This window comes from Propithecus coquereli, unplaced genomic scaffold (genome assembly GCF_000956105.1).
Source record: "Propithecus coquereli isolate 6110/MARCELLA unplaced genomic scaffold, Pcoq_1.0 Scaffold249, whole genome shotgun sequence".
Lineage (NCBI taxonomy): Eukaryota > Metazoa > Chordata > Mammalia > Primates > Indriidae > Propithecus > Propithecus coquereli.
Window position 1 is genome coordinate 3,836,919 of NW_012148052.1, and position 15,029 is coordinate 3,851,947.

The 15,029-nt window shown below is 41.0% G+C and overlaps 1 protein-coding gene across 1 annotated transcript; it reads right to left on the bottom strand.

Moving 5' to 3' along the window:
- Positions 1-2,417: 2,417 nt before the first annotated feature.
- Positions 2,418-13,708, bottom strand: AKIRIN1 (akirin 1). The gene is made up of 5 exons (XM_012646724.1): positions 13,327-13,708; positions 8,083-8,223; positions 5,257-5,391; positions 3,568-3,639; positions 2,418-2,656 (listed from the first exon to the last, which is right to left on the bottom strand). The coding sequence occupies exons 1-5, from the start codon at positions 13,547-13,549 to the stop codon at positions 2,646-2,648; spliced, it is 582 nt and encodes a 193-aa protein (XP_012502178.1). The 5' UTR covers positions 13,550-13,708; the 3' UTR covers positions 2,418-2,645.
- Between the last annotated feature and the right edge of the window lie 1,321 nt (positions 13,709-15,029).

Below are 15,029 nucleotides of genomic sequence, written 5' to 3' on the forward strand. Positions count from 1 at the left end.
AAAGATAAATGGGTCCCAAGGCCTGGAATATAATGGAAACCAGAGTAGACTAAGTGATACTAAGAATGTGCCATTTGACGGTGGAGGAGTTATCAAATTGAACAGGTGGAACAATCAGGAAGCACTGAAGCAAACTGAATTGGGGAGGAATTGTGCCAGGCTCATGGCCGTAGGGGTAACCTGATGCTGGTAAACATTCCATCCCTAGAATTCCTTTTATTTTGATATATAGAGCTGCTTCTTAACTTTAATTAGGCTTCCCAAATGGTATAACTACATGAAGTAAACACACTGGGGAAGGCCAAAGGACCAGTCTACTGTACCTGACATATATTCTCATCATAAATTAATATAATACACTAAAGTCTGATTTTATAGACCGATGTAGCTTTATTAGTGAGTCAGCATTCCTGAACACATCAGGGTAAACTTGGCAAACAGTAGGTGCTTAATAAACATTTACTGAATGAATAGCTCTGCCCTGAAGAAGGGAGCAGAAAGACAGTTGCCATTTCAGTAGGCATTTGTCAAGTGAAAAGGGAATTAATTCCAGGCAGAAGAGCAACAGGAGCACCATGAAAAATGATGGGATGAGTCAGTGCTGGGGACACAGTCTTGAGAGGAAAATTTTTCAATAGCATGCAAGAGCTAATGCCTTGAATAGGCAGATTTAAGAGAATCGATATCACCCCACATCCCCCCCAAAAGGAATCAGCAGCAGTTACGGAATCGGGGCTGACACTTGACAGTGAGTATGCACATCACACTGATTGGTAAAAAGACTTCAGTGAGGTAATATTCCCCAATCCTGGTCCAGCCCCCATGACTTTTGGTGGTCCCCACAGTTGCCCTTTCCTTGATTTGGTATAACTACCCCACAGCAGGGCCACTCCCATTATAGCCACTGCTATGCTCCTCTTCCAGGAACAAGTGACTACCCTAGAAAAAGAAGAGATGAAATAAATTGCCCTTCAAATATGAAGTAAAATCATTCTTTAATTTAAAAAAATCACTTCTGGGCTTTTTTAAAAAATCTATAAATCTTGAATGTACTGGCGAAATGGGTATAGCAGCCTCACATAAGTTATATGAATAAACATTATCACAGTATTAAGAAGGCAAGGTAAACAAATAGCTTAAGTATTTTATTTGTTTGCAACTAAGCTTGTTAACACTATATAATGAAAATGTACAAAGAGTAATGTTGCAGTTTTTGGTTAGATTTAAGTCAAAGACATTCATTAATAAGGAATCTTCGAATGAGAATATTCCAGAAATTTCTCTAAGCCATCTGATCAGAACAACTGTCTCTGAATATTACCTTGCTTTGGAAGGTACTCGCATACATTTGAATTACACTCAGAATTTTTCAAAATAAGCCCTAATTAAAAAAACTATTCTATATTCAAACTAAAACAATATTAATAGAACTTTCCTTTCCAGAAACAATAATAAAGGAAACAAGGCATTTTGTAAAATGTGGTCCTGAACAAGTCACAGTAAAAAATAAATGTATACTTAACTTCCACCTCCTCAAAACAAAGGCTACTTTCTGTTCCTCAGCCTTGGAAAAAAGGTGAAGAACAGCCTATAAGCAACTTTGGGCAGGGGGTTGCCAAAACAAAGCTCAAGCAGTTGAACATGGACACCTCAAAAGAATTTGGGGGAACCTGACCAAAGGATCCAAATTCTATTTTTAATAACTGATACAAAGGTGAAGTGGCTCCTCCCAAGTAGCAGTGCTGCCAGGGCCTGGCCCAGCCCTAGGCCCATGCTCACCTATGTTATGCTCCCGAGCAAACCCTGATGCTCCTGCTGTAGGGGAGACCTTCTCCCTTTAGAGGTTCAGTGTCCAGGGAGCTCTTTGATTATGTAAATGAGGTGAGCACTGACTCCATGTGGGTATTTTAAGGCTTGGAGTCAAAGTGTTTTTCTAACACAGCTAGGCAGAGTCCATGTGTCAATGGCCCGTCTCCAGTTTGTTCTAACTTCTCGCTGCACATTTGTAGATCTAGGACCGCAGACCTTCGCTATATCATCATAATCACATCTAATGTCCATCCTAACTTATGATTCATATTCTGTGCCTGGAAACAGTCCCTGTATTTAACAATACCTACACATAAAACAATCCACTGTTACAACTTATATGGTCACAAAACATTAATGATCTTCTGTAGACCAAGCAAATGTTTTAAACCATAATTGTCGTGCATCAAATTCACAGCCAGAATCCCCAAGACCAAAAAAAATTTGCACAATACAAATAATAACTTAAAATACACATACACACGTATACACACACTCTCACACACACTTCTTACAGAACTGTGCTTGGGGAAACTCCATTTGTTGAGTGCCACTAAAGGCATATTTTGCTAAACTGCTGCTCCAGGTATTTTTGTTTGGAAAATCTATCACAGTAGGGCACAGCTGTTTATTGGATGAGCAGAAAAGAAAGATACGCTTGTGGCAACCAGAAAGTTTTAAGGTCTTTCAAGTTGTATAAAATGGACCTGCAGAAACGTTTAAGTGTTCTCAGGATGAAAAGTTGGAGCTGAAATGTGATATCAAACCAGTTGCAAAAAGTGTACAGCAGCCATCTCTTGAGGTCAAACCTGGTACCCAGTTATGCAACAAAAGCTTCAGGACACATCTGTAAATTAGGAATAAAAAACAAAAAGCTTAAGAGTATAAAAAATGTAGTGTCATGCTTTTTAAAATATTAACAGTAAATGTGATAAACAGCATGAAGGATATGAGTTGCCACTTAAAAGGAACTAAACCTCAAGAATTTAAGAAACCTGACTCAAATTCGGCTAGATATACAGCTGTTTACAAATCATGTCTTGCATTAACTGGTAGTTACAAGATGTTTAGAATAAGAATTCCTGACCATGCACTTGATAAACTAGGTTTAAGTAATCAACTTTCATTTATTAACAACTGGGGCCAGGTACAGGCTCATGCCTGTAATCCTAACACTCTGGGAGGCCGAGGTGGGAGGATGACTTGAGCTCAGGAGTTCGAGATCAGCCTGAGCAATAGTGAGACCCCGTCTTTAATAAAAATAGAAAAATTAGCCAGGCATTGAGGCATGCGCCTGTAGTCCCAGCTACTCGGGAGGTTGAGGCAGGAGGATCGCTTGAGCCCAGGAGTTTGAGGTTGCTGTGAGCTAGGCTGATACCACAGCACTCTACTCAGGGCAATAGAGTGAGACTCTGTCTCAAAACAAGAATTAAAAATTGAAACTATCGTTAGACCACCTAGGTTCTATCCTGGCTGAACTACTAGGATATGAGCTTGGGCAAATTATATAACCTCTTTAAATGCTATCCTTACCTGTAAAAAGGGGCTAATAATAATCCCTCCCTCAAAGGGTGACCATGAGGATTACAGAAGCTTTGGTGAGGATTTAAGGGGTTTGGCACAGTGCAGGGCACTTAAGTATTCTTAGCTACTATTTTACTTCACGGGAACTTTTTGCTCTCAAGAGACAAGATATTCAGTGTCGAAATCTTGTTCTTGGAACTTGGAAAATTCAAAGAAAAACTAGGCAATACTTACAGCTTGTTGGCCTTGTCCCATACCGTCGCATAATCTGATCATGTGTGAATTTCACAAAAGATTCATATTGTTCTGTGAAGAGAAAGACAGTATATATTTATCCCCAGAAACTTCCCCACTTTTTCAAGAATCAAGTGTCAGGATCACATCTAGCTTCCCAGTCTGAATTCTTCACCCTGTTAGGCCCTCTTTGTATAGGTCACTCTGAGGTCTGATCCTTCCTCTTAGATCCCAGAGCCAGATATCTGCCTTCTAGATTTGGACACCAATTATCTATAATAACATTTTCATAATAACCTCTACCCTGACATAACTCCACCCCCTACTAACGGCCTCCCAAGACAGAGAGGTATGCTCACTACTATAGGCCAGCAGATTTCAGCAAATCTCCTATGGGACTTGAAGCTCTTTCCTTCCTATAAATTTCAATACACACATTGAGTGAAAAACATGAGTAGAAGCGGTGTGGGATGTCCAGAAAGCTAAGAGAAAATTTTATGCCATCTAATTGCAGGCAGTTCTACAGAAGCATCACCTACTAAAGGGAAACTCAGTAAAAAGCAGCCTCACATCTGTGAATAGAGAAGTGACTTAGAGGCAGCTGATCTGAACAATTTTGGGGTAGAAGAGGGAATGATATACTAGAAGTTCTTCTTATTTTTTTTAAGAGACAGGGTCTCACTGTTGCCAGGGTGTCTTAGGTGATCCTCCTGCTTCAGCCTCCCAAAATACTGGCATTACAGTCTTAATGGCCTAGAGCTTCTTCTTATAATACATGTTATTAGCATATTAAAGGATCAAAGAAGTTCTACTAAAAGGAACCCATTTAATTTTGCTTAACCCAACAGTTGCCAATATAAAGCAGACCAGAACCATGTTCTGTGGGTCACCAGATTAGGAAACAATACTGTTACAAGAAGAAGTAGTGCTTCTTCACTTCTCCCTGGTAAGTACACAGCAGCATAGCATGAAAGTTGCCCATAAATTTCTTAATTACTCACACTGTCACCCTAAGCAACAGATCTTGAAATGTATCCCATCAGTGATAGGGTATAGTTGAGGACTTTAATCACTTTAATCAGAGAGGAATACGATGAGATCTGTGCTTAATATACAGCACTGTGTGTTTAATGTGAAACATCATCCACTTTCACTCAACAGGTACTACTTTCTATTCCTGATTCAGATACCTTCCTTTCACAGAAGGCTCTACTTGTTGCCATCACTGATCACTACCTTTGTTTTCTAGCCTGAGCTAGTCTTGCTTTAGCCTATTATACCTCCCAAATCACAGGATGTCCAACACCCCTCTCATCCACAAAGTGACTCCCAGTAGGAAGTGTGAATATGTTGACAACACAACATTCCATCCAAACATCAGTTTAAAGGTTAGTACCATATCCAGACCAAGTTTACCTGCCAGCTAGCCTAAATGGCCTACTCAATGCCTTTATTCATATGGAAAATTCTAGTAAGAGCTTGTTTAATCTGCTTTCAGAAATACAAATGGGAAGTCTTTCCATATAAGGTATAAATGACAAATTCACAATCAACAAACAGTAACCTCAATACTCACAATTCAATAAACCCTCTTGAGTGAAAGCCCTCATCTCTTTTTCAAATTTAACTGGGGTTAATTCTTACTGAACCCTATTTAACAACAATGGCATAGTCACTGCCTCAGCCTACCTGCTAGTTTGGTATTGAGGATTTGCTCATACTCCTCCCGAATCTTATCTTCATAGTCTTTTAAGAGACGCTCACATATTATTCCAACTTGTCGGAGGGTAAAGGTGGGCTGGTCCTTCTTCATCCAGGAGGTACCTGGGCAAAAGATAAATCTAGTTTACACAATATAATCTATTAACAGTTCTAAGATTTGGAATTAATAGCTTCATATAAACAGTCCTCACGATACATAAAAACTGTTTAGAAAAATTTCAATTTTCATTACTTTATGTGTAATATTTTCGCAAAATACTTTCGGTTTCTGCCACTTGTTTTACAAAGCCAAAGGTAAATTGACAAGCAGGAGGAACAACGTGTATCTAGTTGTTGTTAGCTGATCTACATACAGAAAAACAGCTCTGATGCCATAACAATCTGAGCCCATACTAAATGATCACTTCATAAACGACAAGAACAAAAAGTTTAAAGCTGATATAAAACCTCTAGTCTGGATTACAGAAAGTAGACTCATAGCATGAGAATTACCAAGATCTTTGGAGATAATCTAGACCTATGTTTAAACAAGAAGGTGCATCATAATTATCTGTAACATTAACAACAACAAAAAAAGATACACATTCTGATTTAATTCTGGGGCAGGGCTTGGGTATCTTTTATTTTAAACTCTATAGGTGATTCTCATAAAAAATGGGGAGTTTAAGGCTCAGGAGAAAAACTGTTAGCAAAGTCATTAACCTTTAAGTCATCAAATCAAGTTATTAATAAGTTCAAGCATATTCACAAAGAATTTCTTTTCTCTCTCTCTCTCTTTTTTTTTGAGACAGAGTCTTACTCTGTTGCCTGGGCTAGAGTGCAGTGGTACCATAGCTCACTACAACCTCAAACTCCTGGGCTCAAGTGATCCTCCTGCCTCAGTCCCCCAAGTAGCTGGGATTACAGGGATGTACCACTATAACCAGCTAAATTTTTAAAAAATTTTTTGTAGAGATAGGGTCTTGCTGTGTTGCCCAGGCTGGTCTTGAACTCATAGGCTCAAGCGATCCTCTCGCCTTGGCCTTCCAAAGTGCTAGGATTATAGGCATGAGCCACTGTGCCCAGCCAAGAATCTCTTTTTGAAGTATGAATGGAAACAATTAGGCACTACACATCTCATCCTAGATTCCTTTTGAATTCAGGTTGAGAAGAGTGAAATGTTCACAAAATAGTAAAGTTAGAAACCAAAATATCCACTGGAATGCCAGAAAACATAGAAACCTAGCATTACAAGGAGCAGAATGTTTGTGGTAGACACTATGGATTCCTTTGCCTAAACACCTATTGTAACTTCCTTTTAGTTTCTCCTCAGTCTTTTCCCAGTAGAGGCTCTGAAATTCAAACTACATTTTTCAGACTCCTTGGTAGCTAAGATTTCCGATGTGATTAGGTTCTGCCAATCAGATTCACTCACAAAAGCTTTGAGTTCAGTACTAAGTTAAGAGGAGGGATAAGCTTGCACCAGGCATCTATTCTGGTGGTAAGGCTAAAGCAGCAGCAGCCTGGCTCTAGAGCTGGCAACTGGAGAAACAGATTCCATGGGTGGCCTTCTGATCATGGTAAAAAAAAAAAAGCAGCCCTAGTGGTAGGTAGCCCAGTTCTGAGGTGTTCCTGAAAGCTTAGACTACAGTCTTTTTCTTTGGCCTTCTTACTTAGCCTGTAAGCTATTTAACAACCTGAAACAAATAATTTTTTGCTTCGACTAACTACAGTGTATCTTTTTCCCTACAAATAAAACCTTACCTAACCATCTAGCTAGTCATACCCATAACACATTCTATTACTTCAAAATTATATTACTAAAATCTCAAGATTCCTAGTTGTAACCATCGAAAGGCCTAATGTATGGACAACAGCAATTAAGTGAGATGGTGTTGTTCCACAGCTAGGACCTTTGGATTATAAGGAAACAATTAAAAAAAAAACCTTATTGAGGTTAAATTAACATAAAATAGAATTAACCATTTTAAAGCAAACAATGGTATTTAGTGCCAAAACATTCCCATCACTACAAAAAGTATAACTACTCACCTATTAAGCATTTATCTTCCCACTCTCCCCTCCCCCTAGCTCCTGGCAAACACCAATTTACATTCTGTAAGGAGACAATTTTTAAATCGAGGTAACTTTTAACCCTTAGAACTGTTAAAAAGTAAAGTACTTTGTGAGGAAACATTCTCCCCTACTATTAAAGGAGACAGAATTCACCGTCACTGGAGATATTCTAACACTGGTCTGTTGAACTCCAACAGCAAGCAATATGGTAGGCAAGACTGGTTTCCTACATGACCATGAAGATTTTCTCCAACCTTGAGATTCTACTTTTGAGCACATCCTCTCTGACCTCCTGGCAATGATGTTACAGAGCAGCACTGTCCAACAGAATGTTCTGCAATGATGGAAGTGTCCTACAGATCCAATACAACAGCCATATGTAGCTACTGAGCACCTGAAATGCGACTGCTGCATCTGAGAAAATGAATTTTTACATTTTATTTAATTTTAATTAATTTTAAATTAAACAGCCACACATGGCTAATGGCCACAGTATTACACATTGCAGTTATAGATGAGGATGCTCTTGTACTGGTTAGATGGAAGTACAATCAAATCAATCTAAGGTCTTTTCCAGTTTTATGATTTTACGGTTTTAAAAGTATTTATAAGTAGTAATATAATGTATCCACTTTACCAATTTTGTTACATTAGAGAAGATCAATTCTGGATTGGGAAACCATTATAAGTATGATTTACAAACTCTTAAATGGATTTTACATATCAAAGCAGGCTTACCTGGAGAACTAGGTGCTGTGAGTGCTGAGGAGTGAGGTTGACTTTCGGAAGCAAAAGCTTCACTCTGATTAAGAACCACTTCTAGATGTCTCCACCTCTGATAACGACTATATTCTTGTTTAATGTTCTGAAAAATTTGCTCTAATAAAAAAGAAATAAACTTGAGCTTTCACTTTATTGTGTCATTTCTTCAAACTTTCTTAACAAGTGGGAAGAGACAAGGAAGGTCTTTTGATTAGACTTTAGATACTCCCTTTAAGGCATGTAGGTCTCAATCTCTTCCCCCCCCCATATAAACAAGTAAAATGTTGATAGTGTATAAAACATTCCCCCTCTAGCCCCAGAGACAGTGTACTCTTACTGCCACTATTTCAACAATGCATAAAATAGTGGCTATTTTGGCATAAGCCACCCAGAGTTCCCTTCATTCCTGTGGCAATGAAGACTAGATCTGCCCTTTGCTGGGTGATTAGTACAACTTACAGTAAAAGAAACCTCCCAATACCTAATAGGGTGCTATTTTTGATCTTCTTTAAGTTTTATAATTTCTCAAACTACGGTATTAAAGGGGAGTCTCTTACCACCCAAGGCCTTCTAACAACGAAGCTCTTGTCCCATACAGGACTCTTAAGATCTTTGGAAAAGAGGACAGCAGAAACCATTATGTTCACAGCCTGGACACTAACTAACCAGGGGAAGAGCTGAGGTTTATTGCTTGGGACTGATGGTGAGGGCTTAGAAAAGAATTCTGATCCTTCAAAAGGCAGTATGTGGTGGAATTCAGATTACTATTCTGAGTCAAGGTAATCACAAACCAAATTTGCTAACACTATTAAAGGGAGTCCAGGAAACACAAATTACTAACCACTTTGAAGTACACTCCTAGAGACAACAAAGAATTTGAAAGGATGTGGTTTTCAAGTTCTTCATTTTTGTAGTAAAATACTGTATTCACTCTCTAGATAATAAAGTCTCCTAAGAAAAAAAGAATTCCAGAAAATTGTATCCACTCCAACTCTTATTATTCTAGTGTATACTTTGCTGTATTTTCTTAATGGTGGGAGATGTTAATAATGTCACTTTGCTTCTTCTTAGCTGTGTGTCTGTAATCTTGGGAAGTCATTTAGGACCTTTAGTCTAGTTCTTCAATATAAATGTCAAATGCCTATCTGATAAGGTAGTGAAAATCAAAATCAAAGATAACGATAACACCATGACACGTGACAGTCCAGTCCAGGAACAGACATGAACCCTAAACGGCTCCATACATACTTAAATTCCATAACTGTCAGCCTAAACATTGGAAAAATGTAGGATTAGCAATGCACAATGCTTGCCTTTAAAAGTGCTATGAAGTTCATATTTTAGATCTCTAAATTTATGAAGTTTCATTTCATTTTAAAAATGTACTATTCCTCAAGCGCATACTTGCCAGATTCAAGACAAGGATGTAAGAAACTGCAAAGACTTGAAATAAGAAAGGACAAATATGAGGACAATACTCATGGGAACAGAAAGTCTTCGATAAACCTCTAATTGCCTCCTGTGTGGTAAAGTGAACAAATGGAAAGGTACAACCAACTTTGAGGCTGGTAGAAGGACTAGCAAGTTCAAGTAGATATGATTTTCTTCCAAAGAAGGCCACATAAAACAGGAAAGTTTTAAAAAAGAAAAATGCAAATCTTTTTAACAGTGGATAATAATTTTAATCCTTGCCTCCCACTATTATTTGAAGTTGTGTTTCTAGGTTGTATCAGGCTAGGCCAAGCCCCAAAACTCTATAGTGGTTCCAAGCTGCTAGAGACCAAAATTCGACCTCCTGAACATGGCATTCAATGCCTTCCAAGACCGGAACCCAATTTATTTTCCCAGTTCCATATCCTACAACAATCCAGTTAACATTAAATTATTCTTTCCTTATTTTGTGGGTTTTCTGGCCTTTGCTCTAGTAATATCCCCGTGCTTCAAATGAGGCTGGCCCCCAAACTTTACTCAAGACTCAGCTAAAATGCTATCTCAATGCAGAAGTTACTCCCCAACTCTCAAGTCATGGTCAATTAATTGCTTTGCATCTAGACTCACTCTATGTTTACAAACATCTCCCTGAGGTCAGCAACTCCCATCCATGCCTGGCGTCCACCCAGCACTCAATAAAAATTTAAGCGACGAAAGACTTAATTTTATAGGACCCTTCCACAAAAAGTGCTAAACAGGTCAAGTATTTCTTATCCAAAACGCTTGAGACAGAAGTTGTTTCACATTTTGGAATATTTGCATCATCCTCACCAGTTGAGCATCCCTAACCTGAAATCTGAAATGATCCAATGAGTATTTCCTTTGAGTGTCATGCTGGCAGCATTTTGGAGCATTTAGGATTTCAGATTCTTCGTTTAGAGACCCTCAACCTGTATTACGCATATCTTTTTATAAAGTGAGGTAAAAATAATTTCTTGACCACTTCTAAGAGTTTACAACCCTTGAGATAACAACTGTGATGTTATAAAATGAAGTCACTGATTTTTAAACTCTCTTTTCCACTAGTTGGTTTATTCTTTCTACTTGTATAGCAACATTCCCACCCCCATTCTTCCTTTTTAATCAAAAAGACATTTTTCACTTAAGCCAAAGCACCAAATAAGGATTAGTATTTGTATTTCTGTCATAATAGAACCATATTCCAATAAGCATTAAGAAATATAACTGGTATGTGCACAATGTCAAGTTAAAAAATAGAAACATAACTGATCAATCTTTACAAATGAATATTTTAGATAAAATATTTTAACACAAATAACCAGGAAACTGGCCGGGCATGGTGGCTCATGCCTGTAATCCTAGCACTCTGGGAGGCTGAGGCGGGCAGATCATTTGAGCTCAGGAGTTAGAGACCAGTCTGAGCAAGAGTGAGACCCCATCTCTACTAAAAAAAATAGAAAGAAAGTAGCTGGACAACTAAAACTATATACATATATATAAAAAATTAGATGGGCATGGTGGCGCATGCCTGTAGTCCCAGCTACTCGGGAGGCTGAGGCAGGAGGATTGCTTGAGCCCAGGGGTTTGAGGTTGCTGTGAGCTAGGCTGATGCCACGGCACTCTAGCCCGGACAACAGAGTGAGACTCTGTCTCAAAAAATAAATAAATAAATAATAATAAAAAAATAACCAGGAAACTAGTTTGCATGATCTTTGCAAAAATTAGATTTTAAGATTTAAAAAAACAGTGGCCCCATTATAGCACTCTGCTATATTCAGACTTCCAAATACATTCAATGATCATGGCCGGGTGAGGTGGCTCAAGACTGTAATCCTAGCACTCTGGGAGGCTGAGGCAGGAGGAGCGCCTGAGGTCAGGAGTTGGAGACCACCCTGAGCAAGAGCCAGACCTCATCTCTACCAAAACCAGAAAAAATAAGCCAGGCCTGGTGGCATGCGCCTGTAGTCTCAGCTACTTAGGAGTCTGAGGCAGGAGGATTACTTGAGCCCAGGAGTTTGAGGTTGCTGTGAGCTAGGCTGATGCCACAGCACTCTAGCCCCCAGTGACAGAGAGAGAGTCCAAAAAAAAAAAAAAAAAAAAAACCCCACAGTCATTTATTAAGCAATTATTATAACGTGAACTACAACAGAATTAATGTAGATGGTATTATTTAAGAAAACATTTACATAAAACCCATCACTTTATACTTTTCAAAATACTTTTTGCACCTATCTCGATGGATCCTCAACAAAAGATAGGACAAATATAACCTTCACTTCACCAAAAAGATTATGTGACTATCTCTGGGTATCTGCAGGAGCCCTGGAAGAAAAAAATATCACTGCAAGTAGAGACAACTATGCCTTCCCCACCCCCACTTTTGAGGGCTCTTTAAAAAGAACTTTTGAAAACATTATCTCATTCTGTACATAAGGTTATACAACACTGAGTGGCCAGGGAATTTAAAGTAGAACAGAGTTCTTTAACAGCAGGTTAGTCAGGTAAAGGATGAGAAATTTGAAGAAATGACTCCACGGGGTTTAGCAAATAGAAGCGGAAAACATGATACAGGCACAGAAGGGTGGGTCTGGAGGAAAGAACAGAGGTACAGTTTGAAGAAAATATATAAAAGACTGACTAGGTGAGATATGGTTATAGGTGATAAATCCTTTGAATTCCAGGATAAAGTCGAGATGAACACCCGTAAGGATATAAAGTCTGGGAGGGCTCAGATGGCGGCAGGAATCTTACCATGAGGATGAGGGCCTGAAATCTGCATTGTGGATATGCAAAGCAAGGAGGAAATGAAACCTAATGGCCACTGGTAAGCGAAAAGAGGTGAGGAAAGAATGATTTTAAAGTAATCCCAAGGTTTTTCTTAAGCTTGAGCAATATAAAAATACCCAAAGAAATGACTGGCCAAAGTCTATTTCTGAGCCCCCCTCATTTCTGGCAGCCCTTAAAAACTGCTGAATATTAACGCTGATGCACTTTCTCCTCTACTCCCGAACTACGATTTGGTATCTTTACTGTAAGACCAGCCCTTCCTTTTCCTTGGCCAAAGTGAAATGTCTTATTGAAGGAGAGTCCCTGTGTTACGGAGAGTTGACTTCTTGCTTCCAGAACCTCGGTACGGCGAAGGACTCTCAAATTCTAGCTAACGACCTACCGATTTCAAGCCATATATGGTACAAGACAATAGCCATACAATAAAAGAACACGGCCAGTCCCCCTGAAATGGTCAGGTTGAAATCGGATTCCCTGATTCTTCCGGCAGCCTCGGGTCCCTAAAGACTTCTGCAAAGAGGTCTCCTTACAAGCTATAGTACAGTGCAGAACAGCACATACTCACGCCCCTTCCCATTAACCCGCCCCCACCCCCATCCTCAAGGCCGGGATCGTGAGCAGAATCCAATTTTCCATGGCCCACTGGATCTGCAGGGCGGCTCAGTGCAGGCCCGGGCAGCGGAGGCAGGAGGGGCTTCAAGGACCGGGAGGGCCCTGAACGGCCAGGGGTATTCCCATCTTCCTCTTGGTGTCCACCCCTCCAGGATCTCCAGCTCCAGGAAAACCGAAAACCGACAGTGGCTCCACTACCCCTCCCTGATATCTCCTATCCCCAGAAGCAACCAGGCTCAGCGGCACCCCAGTTCCCTTTTCTCAAGGCAAAGATGGGGTCGTGGGTGAACTGGCCTGGCGTTCACAACCCCCCCCCCCGCAATATGCCTGGGCCTGGCTTCCTGCCAAGCCCGCAACAACGTAGGTTACCCGGAGTTGGAAGGCGCCGCTCGCTGCCGGGCGGGGCGGGCTGCTGCAGAGACGGCTGTGGGATCTGTGTCTGAAGCAGCGGTGGTGGCGGCTCGGCGTCCGGGGGCCTGAGGCCCGGAGTGGGGCCGGGGAGAGGGGCGCAGCGCCGCCGCTTCGGGGAACCGGGGCTCAGCAGCGCCGCCTCGAACTCCATGGGCCGCTTCAGAGTCGCCCCGCACGCCATGCCGCTGAGGGGCCAAGGACCGGGAGCTGACGGGGCGGTAACTGTGGCCCAACCTCCGGCTCCTCAGCGGGGCTCACAAGCCAAGCCGGTTCCAATGGCGCCTCCAGCACCCGGCAGCGGCGCTGGCCCCGCCTTCTGTGACGCCACGGGCGCGCGCCACCGCCCGGCATAGGGGGAGGAAACCGGAAGAGCGCCGCTCTGGGAGTTTGGTCAGCCAGGCCGGGCCCGCGGCGCCCCCTGCTGAGGAAATGGAACGGTCTGGGCGGAGAGCGTGGTCACCAAGCAACATCGGGAAGGTCCCCACCCCCGCCTCCGCCCCTCCCAGGTTCCCATCCCCCCGCGCTCCGGCAGTCGCGTCCCGGTGGCCCCTTAGGTTTTCGCACCTGCGCGGCATGGACGGGGGGAGGGGAGAGCTTGGAGGGGCCTGGTGAGAGGCCACCGGGGTCTGGTAACTCTTGGACCCATAACCTTTTAGGCCTCTCTTGTCCCCATGATAAAAGAGAAGACGATTCTTAAAGGTCATCAAGGGCATTCCTCTGAGTCTACGGAAGTCTTGCACTTAAAAATAACCAAATTATCTGAGGATGAGCTTTAGGAAGTCCAAGAACCTCACGAAATCATGTGCAAAATTGTGTGGCGGTGGGCTGTTTTGTGGTAGTATTTTTGCAATAACTTACCCATACCTTAATCAGCTCATCAAAAGGGTCTGTTACTCAAAAAAGTTAAAAACAAACAGAAAACACCCACTGGCTTAAACCATCTGAGAATGGTGTCAGCGTTAAGAACTTCAGCTGATATAGCCATTTGCCAGTTTCCCCGTCTGACTTGGCAACTCAGGTTCTTCCTCAGGTCTATCTGAATTCTTTACAGCAGTAACAGCTGTAGAGAGCTTTTGATACTCTGGAACTATAAATAGATAACAGGAGGGTTCTGCCTTCAGAAACTGTATGTCCCTGTGTTTTACTGGGGAGCAGTTCCATTGCTTTCAACGGATCATTAAAGGGATCTGTGATCCAAGAAAATGTTAAAGCCTTTCTGTAACTATTCATATATATTAATAATGACCATGCCTCCTGGGATCTGTCTTCAACATATCTCTGGGATTTTTCAGAACAGTCCAAATTTCAGATAATCTTTTCTAATAGCTCATATGCCAGAGCGATGTGCCCCAATATTTGAGTTGGAGAATATGGGCATACCATCTAAGTTCCCATTCTTTTCTGTTCCCAGTCCCTTCTCTGTTGCTTTTCTCTGGGTCCTCTTCAGTTTCTCCAAATTCTTTAAAGAGCATAACATAGGTCATGTATTTTTGCATTTATCTTTGTAAAATAGCAGAAATAATTCTAAAAGAACTGAACATACCAAATATTAAGTTTATTTTATTCCATCTCTTGTCCATAAGAATATAAAGGAGGTTTACAATAGACTAGAAAATAAGAAATGAAATATTAGGACCAGAGAAAAAGATCATAATTATCCT

Excerpts from the sequence above, each read along its gene's own strand:
- AKIRIN1 (XM_012646724.1), bottom strand. The coding sequence starts at position 13,549 with ATGGCGTGCGGGGCGACTCTGAAGCGGCCCATGGAGTTCGAGGCGGCG. Across the intron at positions 8,224-13,326 it reads GCGGCGCCTTCCAACTCCGG|AGCAAATTTTTCAGAACATT; the intron begins GTAACCTACGTT and ends CTTTTTTATTAG. Across the intron at positions 3,640-5,256 it reads CCTCAATACCAAACTAGCAG|AACAATATGAATCTTTTGTG; the intron begins GTAGGCTGAGGC and ends TTCTCTTCACAG.